At 48.4% G+C, this 18,281-nt stretch overlaps 1 protein-coding gene across 15 annotated transcripts in view; it reads right to left on the bottom strand.

The window, feature by feature from the left end:
• TRAIP (TRAF interacting protein) overlaps nt 1-18,281 on the bottom strand; it is a 77,261-nt gene that overhangs the window by 33,229 nt on the left and 25,751 nt on the right. For 7 of the 15 annotated variants that reach the window (XM_073352619.1, XM_073352621.1, XM_073352626.1 and 4 more), the window contains 7 exons: nt 15,448-15,537; nt 15,059-15,147; nt 9,005-9,160; nt 8,703-8,751; nt 7,045-7,170; nt 6,296-6,346; nt 5,498-5,602 (listed from right to left, as the gene is read on the bottom strand). In XM_073352619.1, coding sequence (XP_073208720.1) covers nt 5,498-5,602; nt 6,296-6,346; nt 7,045-7,170; nt 8,703-8,751; nt 9,005-9,160; nt 15,059-15,147; nt 15,448-15,537 — 666 coding nt within the window. Of the gene's footprint in view, nt 1-5,393; nt 5,615-6,295; nt 6,347-7,044; nt 7,171-8,702; nt 8,752-9,004; nt 9,161-15,058; nt 15,148-15,447; nt 15,538-18,281 lie in introns of those variants that run through there. The other 8 variants (XM_073352624.1, XM_073352628.1, XM_073352631.1 and 5 more) reach the window with 5 other exon arrangements.

Genomic DNA, 18,281 nt, shown 5'->3' with positions numbered 1-18,281 from the left:
TAAAATAACCTCTCTACTCCTACTTAAGATTCATCTGTTTACACATCCCAGGATCATATTCTCTCTTTTGGCCACAGCATCACATAGTTCCCATTCAGCTGATTATCCACCCCCTCCCACCCCCTCCCACCCCCAAAATCCTTTTCAGAGTCACTGCTTCCCAGGATAGAGTCCCCCACCTATAAATATGACTTACATTCTTTGTTTCTAGATATATGCACACAGCCAGGGCTTAAATTCAGCCAGAGCAGAGCTCTGGTAAATATTTTCAAACGCGCAGGGCTGAAGCTGTGAGCCTCGACACACCCCACAGAGCAGAAGTTTGAGCCCTGGCACACCTCAGGGGGCTGAAGTAGTCTCATTATGCATATAGGAAGCTGACACACAAAAAGACTAAAGTCACTTGCCCAAGGCCACACAGGCAGACTGGTGTAGAGCTGGGTAGACCCCAGATCTACCCGCTAGCAGGGTAGCATCTTAAGCAGTTTAGCTAGAGGCCTGGTGGATTCTCCAATCCAAGTCAGGACTGCATGTCTTTCCAAGAGCTGCTCTAGCATAAACAGATGTCATGGGTTTGATGGAGAAATCTGGGTGAGGTTCTTAGGCCTGTGCTCTGCTGGTCAGAGTAGGTAACAATGGTCCCTTTTGGCTTTAAAAGCTATTAATGAAACCACTGGATCATCTGTCCTCTCTAGCACACCTAACCAAAGTGCCCCACCTCAGTCCGTGCAAGTGCTGCTGGTGAGGACGTGCACCACCGACAGAACGAGTGTAGTGTGGACATGAACAACTGATTTCATTACTGTGGTGGCTGTAGGTCGACCTACTTGACTTAATGTTGCTTAGATATGCCACTGTTGTGTAGCACCAACACATGGTCAAGCTAACCTGCCCTCACCTGGCTTTAATCTACCTGTAATTCAGTGCTGAGTGAGGGCCAGGTCTATCAAGCCTTCAAGGGCCTCCTTCCCAGCCTCAGGAGCTGCCTGAGGAAAAGGGGATGGAGCTGGGCATCCTGACTCCCCTCAGGACCATTTCCAAGCTGGTGCAGAGTTTCAATTCCTGGAATGTCTGGTTGTCAGGCGCCTTCTACTTCGGGGTGAGTGCCTCAGTGCCGGCTAGAAAGCTTCAGCGCCGGGCCTTCTGCCACCAGGTCCCCCGCCCTGTAGCCAAACTCCTGTCCCAGACCTGCTCCCTGGCTCCATCCCCATGCTCCCAGTAGCTGCTCACCCTCCTCCATAGCCAGACTAGAGAGAGCAGCTACCCAGCACCTGACTAGCTCCCATCCTTCTCCAAAGAGAGCTGGTTTGTTCACCCCTTGATACCCTGCAGCATTTAACCTCCATGTGCCCCAGGCCTCCTCACATTTCTAGGTGACCCCTTTCCCTCCCTCCCTTCAGCCAAACTTCCCCACTGGTCATCTCCCCCTCACTGCCCCAGTGCTCCCATCGATCAGAGCTGCTGGAAGGAGGGGAAATTAGGGAGCCATCCAGGATTCAAGTCCAATGCTCTTGTGCCACCCCACTGCCAAGGGATCCATCGCCTCCACTCCACATTGGCAGCAGCAGGTGGGAGGGGCAGATGCTGGAAAGTCCCCCCACGCAGAGCTCCAGCTCCACTCAAGGGTGCCTGCCCACACTCTGGAGATGGAGCAACCAACACAACTCATGCCCTGCCCAGTGCTCTTCTCCATGCCTGCCTCTAGTGTAGCTAATGGCCACCTCAGCATTCATTGGGAACAGTGGCTGGTGTTCTATGGACTGTGGTGCTCCCCTTTCTCTACCACCACAGACAGCAGGGTGTAAGATACTAGGGCACAGCAGCTGCAATACTTCAATAGGCCCCACAGGACTTGGACTGGCTCACAGCTGAGGCCCACGAAATCCAGGTCCCTGCCTCCATCAGTGGCCTGCACCTGCTGGCTCAGAGGAATCTGCAAGAGTGTCTCAGCTACTTTCAAATTCTGTTTCCCAGTGGGAACCTGGCTCCCTGAATGCAATGGAAGGAACGAGACCTTCACTGAGAAGAGACAGCAGCAGCCATCTCAGGTTACAAGTCAGATGGCTCCATCGTGTACACCACATTTATTTAATAAAGGCACACGTTCTCAGGGACATACAGGAATCGGGCCGCCCACACTGCATGGGCTGGGTGCTGACACAAACCGCTGCTGATGCTGAAATCAGTGGAGTTACTGCTCTGCCTTTAATCCATTCATTTTGGTTTCCAGATAAGCCTGTACCAATATTGGATCTGTCCAGCCAGCTCTCTAACTAGCCATGCTCACTGGCCAATTCATTATAAACAGCACCATTTAAAGAGGGCTCCACTGAATCAGGGCAAGATCTGGAACAGAACCACATTGGATACCTGAGACAAAAGACTGAGCTTAAGGCCAATGAAGGGGAATAAAGCCCTCCCCTAGCAATCAGCAGCCCCATCATATTTCTTCCCCAGTAAGTGTAATGGGGCTGGTATTTTGTATTTAACACCCAAGCAGCAGCAGGGAGGGATCTGTTGCAGAGAAGCATTTGTAAACTCACCATATCATTTACAAAAATTGATTAAAAAATGTAAGTTCCAAACCAAAGTTTGCAGAGAATACCGAAAGTCACACAGGTGCCTGCCTCTTTAAGAGCCTGGTACAGAGACATGACGTTCTCTCGATTCTGGAAAATAAAGCCCTACAGAAGTGGCGAGCTGGGAAAGGCCACCTGCTCCGGGTGCTGCTGAGCTAGAAATGCTAAGATCACCCCTAACCCTCACCTCCTGCTGCCTCATTACAGACCCACCTCCTCCTCAAACCTGTGCATGCCAACAGTACAGTGCCGATCGCACGCCCACTGTATAGCAACAAATCACATACAGTTTTGCTCTATGGACAATCGGCAGGCCGGATATCTGCTGGGATGGCAAAGACAGCAACATAGAATGGTGGTCTGCCATGGATTCCGGCCTCATCCCTTCCAAAGCAGAGTCTCCTGCTAGGCTAGGCTAAGTCCCCAGCTGCCATGCCTGGGTGTGAGGTGTCAATGTGACTGGCCAAGGTGTCTCCCCTGGCTATCAGATTAAAAACCAGATTTGTGCCTGAGGCAGACCCCTCCTTTCAGGGGGGTTTGCACCAGGCATGCTCTGGCCCAAAGACTCTAGGTTAGGGAGAGGATTGCCATGCCACCCTACTAACAAGGACAGTTGGAGGTGAAACACCCAGCACGGGGAAATTGCCCATCCCTGTCCTGGAAATGCAGCCCTGGATGCTACAGGCTAACAGACACTGGATCCCCTTCCTCCATCTTCAGGTCTACGCTGCTCCTGAAACCAAGCTAGAGTTGTTTGTCCCCCAAGGGACCAGTCACCACCACAAACGCCAAAGCCTCAGAACAGGCCAGCAGGGTGAGGAAATTCATTGTTTATTCTGTGCCAACAGAGGCTCCTGGGGGAAACGTAAGGCCAGGCCCAAACAAGGCCAGCCCTCTGAAGAAAGAAGTGGTTCGGGACTATTTAGAAAAGCGGGACGAGCACAAGTCCATGGGGCCAGATGTGCTGCATCCGAGAGCGCTAAAGGAGTTGGCGGATGTGATTGCAGAGCCATTGGCCATTATCTCTGAAAACTCATGGCGATCGGGGGGAGGTCCTGGATGACCGGAAAAAGGCTAATGTAGTGCCTATCTTTAAAAAAGGGAAGAAGGAGGATCCTGGGAAATACAGGCCAGTCAGCCTCACCTCAGTCCCTGGAAAAATCATGGAACAGGTCCTCAAGGAATCAATTCTGAAGCACTTAGAGGACAGGAAAGTGATCAGGAACAGTCAGCATGGATTCACCAAGGGCAAGTCATGCCTGACTAATCTAATTGCCTTCTATGGCGAGATAACTGATTCTGCGGATGAGGGGAAAGCAGTGGACATGTTGTTGCTTGACTTTAGCAAAGCTTTTGACACTGTCTCCCACAGTATTCTTGCCAGTAAGTTAAAGAAGCATGGGCTGGATGAATGGACGATAAGGTGGATAGAAAGCTGGCTAGATTGCCGGGCTCAACAGGTAGTGATCAATGGCTCAATGTCTAGTTGGCAGCCGCTATCAAGTGGAGTGCTCCAAGGGTCGGTCCTCGGACCGGTTTTGTTCAGTATCTTCCTTAATGACCTGGAGGATGGTGTGGATTGCACCCTCAGCAAGTTTGCAGACGACACTAAACTGGGAGGAGTGGAAGATACGCTGGAGGGTAGGGATAGGATATAGAGGGACCTACACGAATTAGAGGATTGGGCCAAAATAAATCTGATGAGGTTCAACAAGGACAAGTGCACAGTCCTGCACTTAGGATGGAAGAATCCCATGCACTGCTACAGACTAGGGACCAAATGGCTAGGCAGCAGTTCTGCAGAAAAGGACCTAGGGGTTACAGTGGATGAGAAGCTGGACATCAGTCAACAGTGTGCCCTTGTTGCCAAGAAGGCCAATGGCATTTTGGGATGTATAAGTAGGGGCATTGCCAGCAGATCGAGGGACGTGATCGTTCCCCTCTATTCAACATTGGTGAGGCCTCATCTGGAGTACTGTGTCCAGTTTTGGGCCCCACACTACAAGACGGATGTGGAAAAATTGGAAAGAGTCCAGCAGACGGCAACAAAAATGATTAGGGGACTGGAACACATGACTTATGAGGAGAGGCTGAGGGAACTGGGATTGTTTAGTCTGCGGAAGAGAAGAATGAGGGGGGACTTGATAGCTGCTTTTAACTACCTGAAAGGGGTTCCAAAGAGGATGGATCTAGACTGTTCTCAGTGGTAGCGGATGACAGAATGAGGAGTAATGGTCTCAAGTTGCAGAGGGGGAGGTTTAGGTTGGATATTAGGAAAGACTTTCACTAGGATGGTGGTGAAACACTGGAATGTGTTACCTAGGGAGGTCGTGGAATCTCCTTCCTTAGGTATTTTTAACTTCAGGCTTGACAAAGCCCTGGCTGGGATGATTTAGTTGGGGATTGGTCCTGCTTTGAGCAGGGGGTTGGACTAGATGACCTCCTGAGGTCCCTTCCAATCCTGATATTCTATGATTCTGTGAAATCAGCAGCCAGGAGATTTTTAAGTCTGCTTTGTCCCACACTTTATTGCATTGCCTAGGAGTGAGGCCGAGATGAGTCAAACCAGGCAGAGTTGAGGGGTCCACACACCCCACCCACTGGGAGTCCTGAGCTCTTGAGCACAAACCAGTGACCTTGCACGTCAGACAAAGGCAGGCAGGTTGCTCAGTGTCAGGAGCCCCATCTCCCAGGACAGCTGGCAGCACATGGCACATCCTGCCTCGCCATCCTCACAGTATAGTCAGCCTCGACTGGATCAACAGCAAACAACATGGGAGAGTTCTGATTGACACTGTGTGTTGGTCCCAGCACCTTGGTTCTGCAGAGACATAGATGAGCCCCAAGTCTTCTGCCCAAGCATGCCTAAGTGACCAGGAAAGCCTTTGGGTTTACTGAAGGAAGCTGTCCAGTTTCACCTGGCTCGTGCCAGAGGAGGAAGCTGCTGCAGTTGTGGATGCTGGCCTGGAGACGTTCCTCTTCCTGCTCTTTACAGCTAAGGGACGGATCTCCATTGGGTTTGTCTGAAGGGAAAACTGTCAGGGAAAACAAGTCTGAAAATGTGGAGCAGGACGATTTATTACCAGCTCCGGGCTAGGCTAACTTTTAAATCAGGACCATGTGGAAGGGTCTCAGACCTGCCCAGAGAACATGGCCACACAAGTGACAGTCCAAGAGCTGCCAATTATTCCATAGTAATCAGATGATTCAGATCCCCAATTCCTTGTGAATGACCTGATTCACATGTAGATCAAATACAGCCCCAGGACCTGTGCCCAGGTACATACAAGACCCACAGCAGCACAGTATCTGAGCCACAAGTTCCCAGATTTACAAGATCCTGATCAGTTTCCCTCAGGAGTTCCCATCAGCTGATCCGTCTCCCTTCCTCCTCCCCCAGTGCCTGAAGAACAGAGCTGTGTTGTGGATCTACACACCAGAACAGTGTCTTTAACCAGACATGTAGTAAGATATTCTGCTCTCCCACCTGAGCATATTGGGTGGGCAGTTTAACTTGGTGCATAGAAAACAGATTAAGTAAAATCAGCCTTTTCTGTGGGCAAAGTGCTCGCTTAAACAAGTTCCACCACATTCTCCCTTAAGAGTCCCCAGCCCATTCCCAAGCAAAGCCCATGCATTATTCACCCTAGCTACTCGCCCCAAATGAGTACTTCCTGCCTGCTTATTTCCACAGCGCAGATAGTGGGGAAGGATACGGGCTGTATGAACTTAGTTCTACCTCCTAAGCCATCGTACCCCATTCTCACCTAGAAGAGAAGAGAGGAGATATAACACCACGCAAGGTCTGCCTCTTCACTTGGGTGATGCTAGGTACTTCACCCAAGCTGGAAGCTTGCGAAGTACTGGAAGGGAGGGACAGTTACAGGCACCTTAAAATGTACAGAATGCTTTGGCCAAAGCAGACTAGCAACTAAGGTGTCCAACCCGAGACAATAAAGAAGCCAGAGCTTCAGGAAATGCTGAGCAACCACCCTCTCGAGATCAGGACCCTTTGAGGGTCTCCAAGTTGGCCGCCCAAAGTCACTTTTGAAGAACTTGGCCATATTCTGATGGAACCTCACACAATGGACAGAACCTCCTCTAAAAAAAAAAATAGGACGTTTAGTCAAGCCCAGTCACTGGGAAACGTGGGGTAGCTATACAAGCCGCCGAGAGCTAGAGCAATGAGGGTGGACAGGATCTCAGTGAAGGGCTATGGCCATCTGACTAGCTTCAGAGGAAGTGGCTGGTAGTGCATGTGGGAAGACAGAGGGCTCTAAAGGGAAGTCTCTAGCCACATTTCTCACATCCGCAAACCACAGGGAAAGCAAGAGTCTCGTTTTCATTCACTCCCACTTAGATCACTCAGGAGGCTAGAATGCCTATGACTGACCCTTGACAAGCCTCCACCACTGGAGGGCAGGGTGCAGCATCCTTGCTCTGATCCGCCAGAGCACATACTCACAGCTCCTGTGTTCTTGTGTGGCCCCAGCAGGCTGCCCATGGGTGGCTTCCGGGAAAGAACCGAGTTCCTGATGAACGCAGGAAAGAATTCTTCTAGAGGGTCATCCTCTGGCTCACCTACCCAGTTCTGTCCCAGGAAAGAGAAGAAAGGCAGCATGAGCAGCTTTACTCCCTGAATTTCATTTACAGAAACAGGTAGCACTGAATACCCCACCAGGCAACTTAGGAATGATTGCTCCTGTACCCCATGGCTTACCCTTTTAAGGTGGACCATGGAACTGCAGCTTCTCAGCTACTCAGTATCAATATCTGTGGTTTCTTGCTATTAAGAACAAAGCTTGGGAGCAAGTGTTTGTGTTTCATGTGGCTAGTAAGACCAGCTCTCTACAAAGTGTTTGCCCCCAGGATCCTCAGAGTTTAACACCACTGGTGTAACTGGCAATAGCAATAGCGTGTGCGCCAGGTGAGTGCACTGTAGAAATGCCCAGACACTATTGAGAATGGATGGCCTGAAAGCCTAGAATAGCCCTCGGACTTGGGCAGCTGTGTTAGAGCATTCGTCTGAACACTGTCTAGGCCAGTGGTTTTCAAACTTTTTTCCTCATGATCCAGCTAAAGAAAATTGTTGATGCCCATGACCCAACATAATTATATCTTTTAACTAGAGTTTTCATGAAATCATAATATTGCAATACATTCCACTTAACCCACTTTACATATTTAACACTAGCCTTAGTAAGCCTATGGTAAGGAGCGTGGGAGGTGGCGCAGGGTAGGGCAGAGGGTGGGGTGAGGGCTCTGTCTGGGAGTGAGGGCTCTAGCGTGGAGCTCGGGATGAGGGGTTCAGGATGTAGGAGGGGGCTCAGGGCTGGGGCAGAGGGTTAGGACATGGGGGGAGGGCTCTGGCTGGGGGTGTGGGCTTTGGGGTGGGGCCAGAGATGAGGAGTTCGGGGTGCAGCCTGCCCCAGGGCTGGGGCCAGAGGACTCCCCCCAGCCCTCTCCCCACTGGCAGCAGCTAGCTCCAGGGGAAGGGCCTCTGTCGCCCCCTGCTGGCAGGCAACACAGAGCTCCGGGGAAGGAGCCCCTCTCTCCTTGCTGGCAAGCAGCACGGAGTACCAAGCTCCGGGAGAAGGGCCTCTCTCCCCCCATGCAGGCAGGCAGCATGGAGCTCCAGGGGAAGAAGCCCATCTCTCCCCCTGCCAGCACAGAGCACCGGGGGAAGGCCTCTCTCTCCCTCTGCACGGAGTTCGATGGGAAGGGTCCTCTCTTTCCTGTCTGGCAGCAGCAAGCTCCAGGGCCGGGGGAGAGGTCCGCAGCAGCCCTGCAAGCCCCAACTTGCTCCTCTCCCCAGTTCCCACCCACTCCCTACCTCTTTCCTCTCCAGGTCCCTGCTGCCCCTTTAGAGCTGCTGCCTGGCAACGATAGTTATGATTTGAATCAGTGAGACAACCCAGTGCCGGGCATTCCGCGAATGTCGGGACCCGTACTTTGAAAAACAGTGGTCTAGGCGATGCACCCTGGAGCATGTATTGCAGTACTAAGATCAGAGCATGATGGTTATGCAGCCCAAGTGGAGGGATATTCTGGTCAATTTTTTAAGTCTATTACCAGATCGAGAAAAGCAGGGGGATCTAAGAGGCCAGCAACTGGTTACTTTACCTCCATTGTTTCCTTCAGAATTTTTTTTGCTACGTTTGTCACAGGAGGCCTGTAAGAAATCAGATCAGTGAGTTGGATATCTATCTGCTGTGGGTTCACTGCTTCAGAGGATTGCAGCTGCTAGCAGAGAGTTTTCAGGGGAGAGAAACTGATAGATGGAAGGCCAAACAAAGATTAATGTCTCTTAATGCAATGAATCAAATGGGTAGAGATCCTGATGCTCAGCAGAAACGTGAGCATCAGAGGGACTTAAGCTTAGTCCCCTTGGTCCCACCTAGGGCTGGAGAAAGGGGAGTACTCACGGCTTTTTATCCAGCTTGGGTTTTTTTGCAGGGGTTGTGATTGATTTGTGAGGCTGTTGCTCAGGCGTCTCAACATCAAAGGCGGTGTCCAGGTCGATCTTATCGCTATGGGCCGGGCGGTGGAGCTTTGGGCTCAGCAGTTCCACAGGAGCAGGGCTGCAAGGCCATTTCAGACATGTCAGCCATCAACATCAAATTACATACTGTCCACCAGACAGACAAGAGAAAGACTTTAATGCTCCAAGTTACGCTGTCTATCAGGAGCAGTGGTTGTAAATATTTGTATCTTGTCATGGTACCACAGCCCCTGCTCAGGATGGATATCCCATTGCACAAACACAGAAACTGAGGTCTCAGATGACGCAGCACAGATCTAACATTTGCTGCACCACAGAACTGCACGCCTTCATGTAAGCTTCTTCCCTTCAATTTCAGCAGGCTTCGCAGAATTCCTTTTTTTGTTATAATTTTGATAGATGTTTATTTTTATGCTTTTTAAAATTCTCAATTTAAATTTTCACAATTTCAGGAAATTATTGGGGTGGGGGGGTGTCAGACAATTTAATGACAACAGATGCAGAGATTCAAAAAGTTAAGGATTTGTAACCATTAAAACACAAAAACGGCCAACATCAAAATCCACAACAGCCTTACATCAATCACTAGTTCTCAAACAGCATTTTTCTTTGCCTAGCTGTAAATTATCATTACTGCTGATGGAAATATGTTGGTGTAGGTTTGTGTATGTACAGTGAAATAGATGTTCGTCGACATTTATTGATAAAAATCAAATCCTTCCAAGCCTAAACTGAAGGCACTTGGGTCAATATTATTATTTACACCCAAAGCCCTTTCCACCCAGAGGGCCTGAGCCCCGTTTGAGGAAACTGTACCCCATGCTCCTTATAGGAGTGCACCTCGAATGCTGCTGCTCAATCTAGATTACCCCATCTGCCATCCAGAGGTGGGGAAGTTACATTGTTTGGAAGGCACTGTAAGCTCAAGTGCGTTCCAGCATCATCACATCACATTCAAGCCTAATATGCAAGCTAGCCTGTTGGGAACTCCTATTCAGCACAGCCTTTCACCCCAGTGTTCTTAACTTGGATCCCCACGTTGATAAATCTCCTAACAAATCCAGAGTAGTTACAATGACACTTCTCTAGTGTTGGGTTATAACAACAGCCGCTAGGAGCAAAACTGGAGTTTCACTCAACCTACCCCTTCATTTTGTTCCCTCAGAGCTTTCCAAATCACACCTGAGTCCCTCTCTGAACACATGCTTCCGGATACCCGCAAACCCCTGTCTTCCCATCAGCTTAGCATAAGCGGGAGGGGATGAGAAAGATACAAAAACAAAGATAACGAAACCAAAATTCTTTGGAGATGGTTCTGCACATTCATACTTATAGGGACTGCACAGTCTCCTTCTAGTGGCGTCAGCTAGGGCTCTCCCACACCATCCCAACACACTGAGGGCAAGGCGGTAAAGGGGGCAGAGAGTCCTCACCACCTGCGTTCCTTCCACTGCAAAGCCAGAAACAGAACAAACAAGGACTCTGACAGAGAGGGGGAGGCAGGTGGGAAGGGTAAGCAGGCAGAGCCATCTCAAGGGATGCCGGTTACAAGTTAAGTTCATTTCTTCAAGTGGCTCTGCATATTGCCACCTATGGGACAGACTGAGGAGCACTGCTCAAACTCACCTGGAGATGGGAGCAGAGTCCTAACTGAACAGAGGACTGAAGCACCGCTTTATCAAATCCAGCATCTGCCCTAGAGACCAAGTCCAAACCATAGTGCATGGGTTACAGTGTGCACCGAAGTGCAGGTTGAAGCTTTGCAAATTTCAATGACTGGCACCTGCTTGTGACAAGTGAAGGAAATGTGATCACACTGAAGCAGGTACAGGAACTTTTGCTAGCATGTAACAGTCAGAAATACACTGTTTAATCAAGGGAGAGGCTGGGAAGAAACCATATAACCTAGGTGGTGTTTAGCATACGGCACAAACAATCTAGACGATTTATGACAATTTTTAGTTCTATCTAAATATTAGGAGAGCGCCCGTCTGGCACACAGAGTGTGTAGGATGATTCCCCCTTATTAGAGTGCAGTTGTGGGGGGGGGTGTGGGGGGGCGCATGCGTGCGGGGAGGACAAATTACTTGTCTGACTGACAGGAAAATCAGACACACAATGTTGGTGAGATAATATCTATTGGACTGACTTCTGTTGGTGAGAGAGACAAGCTCATGCAGAGCTCTTCTGACCTGAAGACGAGTTCTGTATAAGCTTGAAAGCTTGTCTCTCTCATCAACAAAGTAGGTCTACAAAACATATTACCTCACCCAATTTGTCTCTAATATTGTAGCAGTGTTGGTGCTAGGATAACACTGCCTATGAAAATCAGACACCATTTCAGTAAGAACCTGGGATCAGGTCTGAGACCTACCTCGTCCTTATGAAAAGGAGTGAAAGGTAGATCAGCCACAAGGCCATTCAATTCACTCACTTTCCTAGCTGACTTGATGGCAATAACAAAAGCTCTTTTGATAGATAAATGCTAGAAAGAACACTCAGCCCAGGGTTCAAGGGGCATGGCCAACAGACAGTATACATTTAATATACTTTTCATAAACCTTTTGACCGAACAATGAACAAACAGCAATCCACTGCTAAAGTATGTTACACAGAAATGGCTGTCAAAGGGACTTTTAACAATGAGTTAGATAAGCCCCAGACTTTAAGTACATTAAGTATTCCAGAACACAAGGAATGAAAGCAGATACAGAGCAATCAGGTTTTCCCTTCTTCTGTGCTTAAAATCTGGTCCACTTTAAAAGCTAATAGCTCTAGTGGACTGTTTTCTACAGTTAATTAGCCTGCCCTGAACAGACAAAGAATGTGACTGCTCAAGAGTGAAGTCCAAGCAGCAATGCTGTCAAGTGAAGAGACGGTGGGTCTGGGTGAAAGATCTTGTCCTCCTGCTGAGACAGTAGGTCTGGAGACAGAGGAAGACACAGAAAGACCACCTTACGAGTTTCATGACATCCGTTTGTTACCTCCCCTGGTTCCTGATATTTCGGACGAAACATCCCTAATCATTAATTTGTCAAACCATTTTATCTTGTACTAGATTGGGATGTATCTGTACTAGCTGGAATATAAAATATCTAGTGCCTAGTACACTAGCAAAAGCTTTGCCAAGTTCAAGTACTGGACAGCAAACTTGTAACCATCTGCTTTAATACATGGCTTGACTTTGGTTCACAGCCTCTGGTTCAGGACTCAGATCTTGCATCAAGCTCAGTGTTCCAGGCTCTCTCTACTACACCCTCAAACTGTCAAATGTTTGATGCATCTGAAGTTCCTGTCAAAGATGGATCCAGTCCACCACTGAGCACATGCATTCTGACTGACCACCATTTGAGAGAGAGTACCATGTTCTGAGGCATGGAGATCCACATATGAAGTCTGTCCCAAGTTGGTCTGTAGAGTGGGACATTCAGTGCTGCATAGCTCTCATTCTCAGATGCACAAATGGAGTCGCATAAGTAGCGGCTACGATAAGACTAATGAGACCCCAAAATAATTTTACTCTGAGTAGGACCCTGTTCAATTTTTAATAGATTCTGGCTCATCTGAAGACATCTGTCCTCCAGTAGCAAGGCTCTCTGGTATGGAGCTTATGCAGGGAATCCTTCAAGTAGGGCATAGAATTGACTTTGGGTGGTTGAGAAGGAGCCCAAGGTCTGAAAGGAGACTGGTTGTCAAAGCAATATGGTGTAATAGGTCCTCATGCACACTAACTTTCAGTAGTTAACTGTCCAATCAAGACCTGCTAAATTGACAGCCGATCGCTCTCCCATCAATCCAGCATGATGTAGACACCGCAATAAGCTGACCTAAGGTACGCTGACTCCAGCTATGTTATTCACATAGCTGGAGTTGCATAACTTAGGTTGACTTAGCCCCGGAGTGTAGACTTGCCCTTAGGGTTAGGATGGGTATGGAAGTAGGAGCACTCCTTGGAGGGCATCTGATATAACTTGTCAGCTTTCTTAGAAACAGGCTGACAAGCAGCAGGCAAGGTCCACGTGGATTTAGCTGGCTGTAGCAAACCATCTAAGATAGGTACTACTCCTTGAAGTCTACTCCTTAAAGAAGCATCCAAGGATATCAAACACCAGGTGAGAAGTCTCTTCCACAGCCACTGCAGGAAGATTTACAGCAGATACCATACAATCCATTAAACTGTGGAACTGTGTAACATCCTCAGGAGAGGAGGCTGAAGCCACCCCCACGTTCATCTGGTGATAAATCAGGTTCATAATCAGTTTCCAATTGCTACTACTCAAAGAAGGGAGCTACCTCTTCATCTTCCTCCTCAGACAGCATTTCCAGCCTCACCATCTGTAGTGTCAGTCCGAGGACCTTTGGATTCCCAGATCCTTTGCAGAAGAAAAAATTACCTCTGCCTACACAGAAGATAATAAAATTCCTGAGGTAGCTCCCAATAAGGCGATGGGCCACAGGACAGCCAGTTCCCCCAGCAACTAGGGTTCAGGAACATGCCTGCAGGAGGTGAACTATAGGGTGGTATGAACTGAGCCACAGGTCTCTGCATTCTTCCTCTACTTCCTTCCTGGTAAAGATCCAGGTCTGTAACAGACACAGAATGCACCAGGGATAACTGCAGATCTGGAGAAGAGTATGGAGATCCAGTTCTTTGTGGGGACCCTATAAAGGCCCTAGGAGGAGGAAGCATAAGGTGTTCACAGGAAGAACCAGCAGCACACTCTGATCTCTTCTTCCTATCAGAAGACTGAAGCTACGGGGTGGAACAGGTCTTTGCTTTGGAACTGTAGTGGTCTTGGGAGAATCAGATGGATCCGAAAGTTTGATGCACAGTAACCATTTTGTCCCTATGCCTCTTTTCCTTCGGTGATGGGACAGACAGAAATGAAAGCATCAATGACTCCGATTCTGACACACCAATCAAATCCATCTTCCTGGATCTGGAAGTGGAATTCGGAACTGACCCTGGACCTGCAGCAGGAGTGGCAGCCATGGGGATCAGGTATCTACGAGGCACCAGGTACAGCACCAGTGAGGGTGGCCAAACTGTCTCTTTAACTCTCTTCCAGAACTGGGGCAGTTGGATCTGACCATGTGGTCTTCGGTATGGACACGCATAGCTTCGGAGGCTTGACTGAGGGAGCTGCAGGAACCCAATCTGACCCCGACAGTCTGAGGTCTCTTGGAAACCTTCGATCGCTGGGAGCCACTAGAAGCGAGAGGAGCCGAAACCGGTTTCTTAGACACTGGATCTGAGGAGTGATGGGATCCAAAGGGTCTAACATCAAGAGCTTCCTTGACAAGGAGGCGCTAAAAACAAGTCTCCCTGTCCTTGAGGGCTCTGGGAGCAAAGGTCTGACAAGTCGAACACCCAGAAGGCGAGCACCCTTCTCCCAGGGACCACATGTAATCGTCAGATGCTGGGAAGCCAGCTGGGCAGGAAATGCACCTCCTAAATCCCAGCCTCCTCTGCTTCTTTGAGTCCACCAGACTTGTGAAACACACTCACTATAGTGCAAAGCTCTCTAAAAGAGAATGACTCAGGCTCCAAAGAGCCAGGCCAGGTTCATGTCCATCCAGACACAGAGTTGGAAGGAAGTGAGGTGGTGAGGGCGCTCCACCCCATCCAGTCTTGCTGTCAGGATGTCAGTGACACAGAGGACGGGCAGGACACAGGAGAGCTCTAGATGACCCTGCTAGAAGAAGGTTCCATGGCCAGGCATCACAGGCAGTGCAGTACGGAATGTGAATGTGCAGAGCCACTTGAAGGTTGCCTAACAAAGGTTAAGCTACCACAATACCTGCCCTACTTCACCCTTAGCTACTGCTTTCTGTTGCATCCCACACCCCAGCTTTCTGTTCCGATTTAAGCGGAAGGTTCTTTGGAGCCAAGATCTAATCCCTATCCTTGTCTGTAGAGCACACAGTATGCCTCTATGTGCACTACACTGATTCCTAGGGAATGTATCCATCTAACCTTTCGAAGACTAGTCGGCTGAGCGTTTCACTGGTTACAGATGGCACCTTCAGGGTCTCCTGCAGGATTCCAATCTTCTTCTTCAAACTCTGGGGAAAAAAAGCAAAAGAAAACAATAAAAACAAAACAAAAGAACAGAGCACATATGAGGAAATGGGAAGCCTGTGCCAGAGAGAGTTTGCATCCTCCTGCCCATAATACTCAGGAAAGCACACAGGCTGCAACACAGGGGACAGACAGAGTCTCAAACAGGATCAGGACAGAGGCAACAGAATAGGGATGGACAATGAGCTAGGTGTCTAGCTAGAGCTGGCACGAGTCCTGACTCTGCAACTGTAGGCCATGGATTGCTGCCAGCTATTGTAGGCTGGAGGATTGGAGGATCTCACCATTATCTCCTTGTCTGAGTTACTCAGATCCTTCTGGGTGCTTTTTAACTCCTCCTTCATCTTCTCCAACTCCAAGAATGTTTTTTGCAGCTGCAGAGTAAGAACAGTTCAACAGTGCAATCTTAGGCGAAGATCGCAACCACATATCAGGTATACAACAAGCACAAGCTATCTTTTCCAGTCAGCTTTCAGGCCCTACTGTTTGAGAATTGACCTCCCCGTAGTGGAGATGCAGGGCAGCCACTCTAGGTCAGTGCTTCTCAAGCTATCTGATGTGGGAGACCAGCAATTTTTTTTTCCCCAATGTGTGCGCACACTGGCAGCCGATGGCTCGCAGACCGGTCCCGGTCCACGGACCACCACTTTGAGTAGCACTGCTCTAAATCACCTAAATCAGTGTTTTTCAAAGTACGGATTGCGAAATGTCAGGCCCTGCTGATTTAAATTATAAAGATCGTTGCCCGCAGCAGCTCTAAAGGGCCTTGCAGCAGGGAAGGATAAACAAAAAAAGATCTGTGACTAGGGTTATTGATTTCAAAAGGGCTAACTTTCAAAAATTAAGGAAATTAGTTGGGGAAGTGGATTGGACTTAAGAACTTGTGGATCTAAAGGCAGAGGAGGCCTGGAATTACTTCAAATCAAAGCTGCAGAAGCTATCAGAAGCCTGCATCCCAAGAAAGGGGAAAAAATTCATAGGCAGGAGTTGTAGACCAAGCTGGATGAGAAGCATTGAGACAGGTGATTAAGAAAAAGCAGAAAGCCTACAAGGAGTGGAAGATGGGAGGAATCAGCAAGGAAAGCTACCTTATTGAGGCCAGAACATGTGGGGATAAAGTGAGACAGGCCAAAAGTCAAGTACAGTTAGACCTTGCAAAGGGAATTAAAACCAATAGTAAAAGGTTTTATAGCCACATAAATAAGAAAAAAAAGAAAGAAGAAGGGACCGCTAAACACTGAGGATGGAGTGGAGGTTAAGGATAACCTTGGCATGGCCCAATATCTAACCAAATACTGTGTCTCAATCTTTAATGAGGCTAATGAGGAGCTTAGGGATAATGGTAGGACGACAAATGGGAATGAAGCTATGAGGTAGACATTACCACATCCGAGGTAGAAGCCAAACTTGAACAGCTTAATGGGACTAAATCAGGGGGCCCAGATAATCTTCATCCAAGAATATTAAAGGAACTGGCACATGAAATTGCAAGCCCATTAGCAAGAATTTTTTAAATGAATCTGTAAACTCAGGGGTTGTACCGTATGACTGGAGAATTGCTAACATAGTTCCTATTTTTAAGAAAGTTAAAAAAAATGATCCGGGTAACTACAGGCCTGTTAGTTTGACATCTGTAGTATGCAAGGTCTTGGAAAATTTTTTGAAGGAGAAAGTAGTTAACGACATTGAGGTCAATGGTAATTGGGATAAAATACAGCATGGTTTTACAAAAGAGAGATCGTGCCAAACCAACCTGATCTCCTCCTTTGAGGAGGAAACAGATTTTTTTAGACAAAGGAAACGCAGTGGATCTAATTTACCTTGATTTCAGTGCGGCATTTGGTACGGTTCCACATGGGAAATTAGCAGCTAAATTGGATCAATATGAAAATTGAAAGGTGGATAAGGAACTGATTAAAGGGGAGATTACAACTGGTCCTACTGAAAAGCGAACTGTCAGGCTGGAGGGAGGTTACTAGTGGAGTTCCTCAGGGATCAGTTTTGGGATGAATCTTATTTAATCTTTTTATTACTGACGTTGGCACAAAAAGTGGGCGTGCGCTAATAAAGTTTGTGGATGATACAAAGCTGGGAGGTATTGCCAATACAGAGAAGGACTGTGACATCATACAGAAGATCTGGATCACGTTGTAAACTGGAGTAATAGTAACAGGATGAAATTTAATAATGAAAAGTGCAAGGTGATGCATTTAGGAATTAATAATTTTTGTTATAAGCTGGGGATGCATCGCTTGGAAGTAACAGAGTAGGAGAAGGACCTCGGATTATTGGTTGACCACAGGATGACTATGAGCCGCCAATGTGATAGGGCCGTGAAAAAAGCTAATGCGGTCTTGGGATGCATCAGGCGAGGTATTTCCAGTAGAGATAAGGAGGTGTTAGTACAGTTATACAAGGCACTGGTGAGACCTCATCTGGAATACTGTGTGCAGTTCTGGTCTCCCATGTTGAAGAATTCAAATTCAAACTGGAACAGGTACAGAGAAGGGCTACTAGGATGATCCGAGGAATGGAAAACCTGTCTTATGAAAGGAGACTCAAAGAACTTGGCTTGTTTAGCCTAACCAAAAGAAGGCTGAGGGGAGATAGGATTGCTCTCTATACATATATCAGACGGATAAATACCAGGGAGGGAGAGGAATTATTTAAGCTCAGTACCAATGTGGACACAAGAACAAATGGATATAAACTGGCCATCGGGAAGTTTAGACTTGAAATTAGACAAAGGTTTCTAACCCTCAGAGGACTGAAGTTCTGGAACAGCCTTCCAAGGGGAGCTAACTGCTGCTGGCGGGGAGTCCTCTGGCCCCAGCCCTCAGGCAGCCTACCTGCACCCCAAACTCCTCATCCCTGGCCCCACCCTAGAGCCCGCACTCCCAGCCAGAGCCCTCACACCCCTGCATCCCAACCCTCTGCCCCAGCCCTGAGCCCCCTCCCGTACCCTGAACTCCTCATCCCCAGCTCCACGCTAGAGCCCTCACTCCCAGACAGAGCCCTCACCCCACCCTCTGCCGTACCCTGGGCCACTTCCTACACTCCTTACCATAGGCTTACTAAGGCTAGTGTCTAGTGTTAGTTATGTAAAGTGGGTTAAGCC

The sequence above is a fragment of the Lepidochelys kempii genome, chromosome 7 (assembly GCF_965140265.1).
Source record: "Lepidochelys kempii isolate rLepKem1 chromosome 7, rLepKem1.hap2, whole genome shotgun sequence".
Lineage (NCBI taxonomy): Eukaryota > Metazoa > Chordata > Testudines > Cheloniidae > Lepidochelys > Lepidochelys kempii.
The sequence above is the reverse complement of the archived record's forward strand: the minus strand, read 5'-3'. Positions and strand labels throughout refer to the sequence as shown.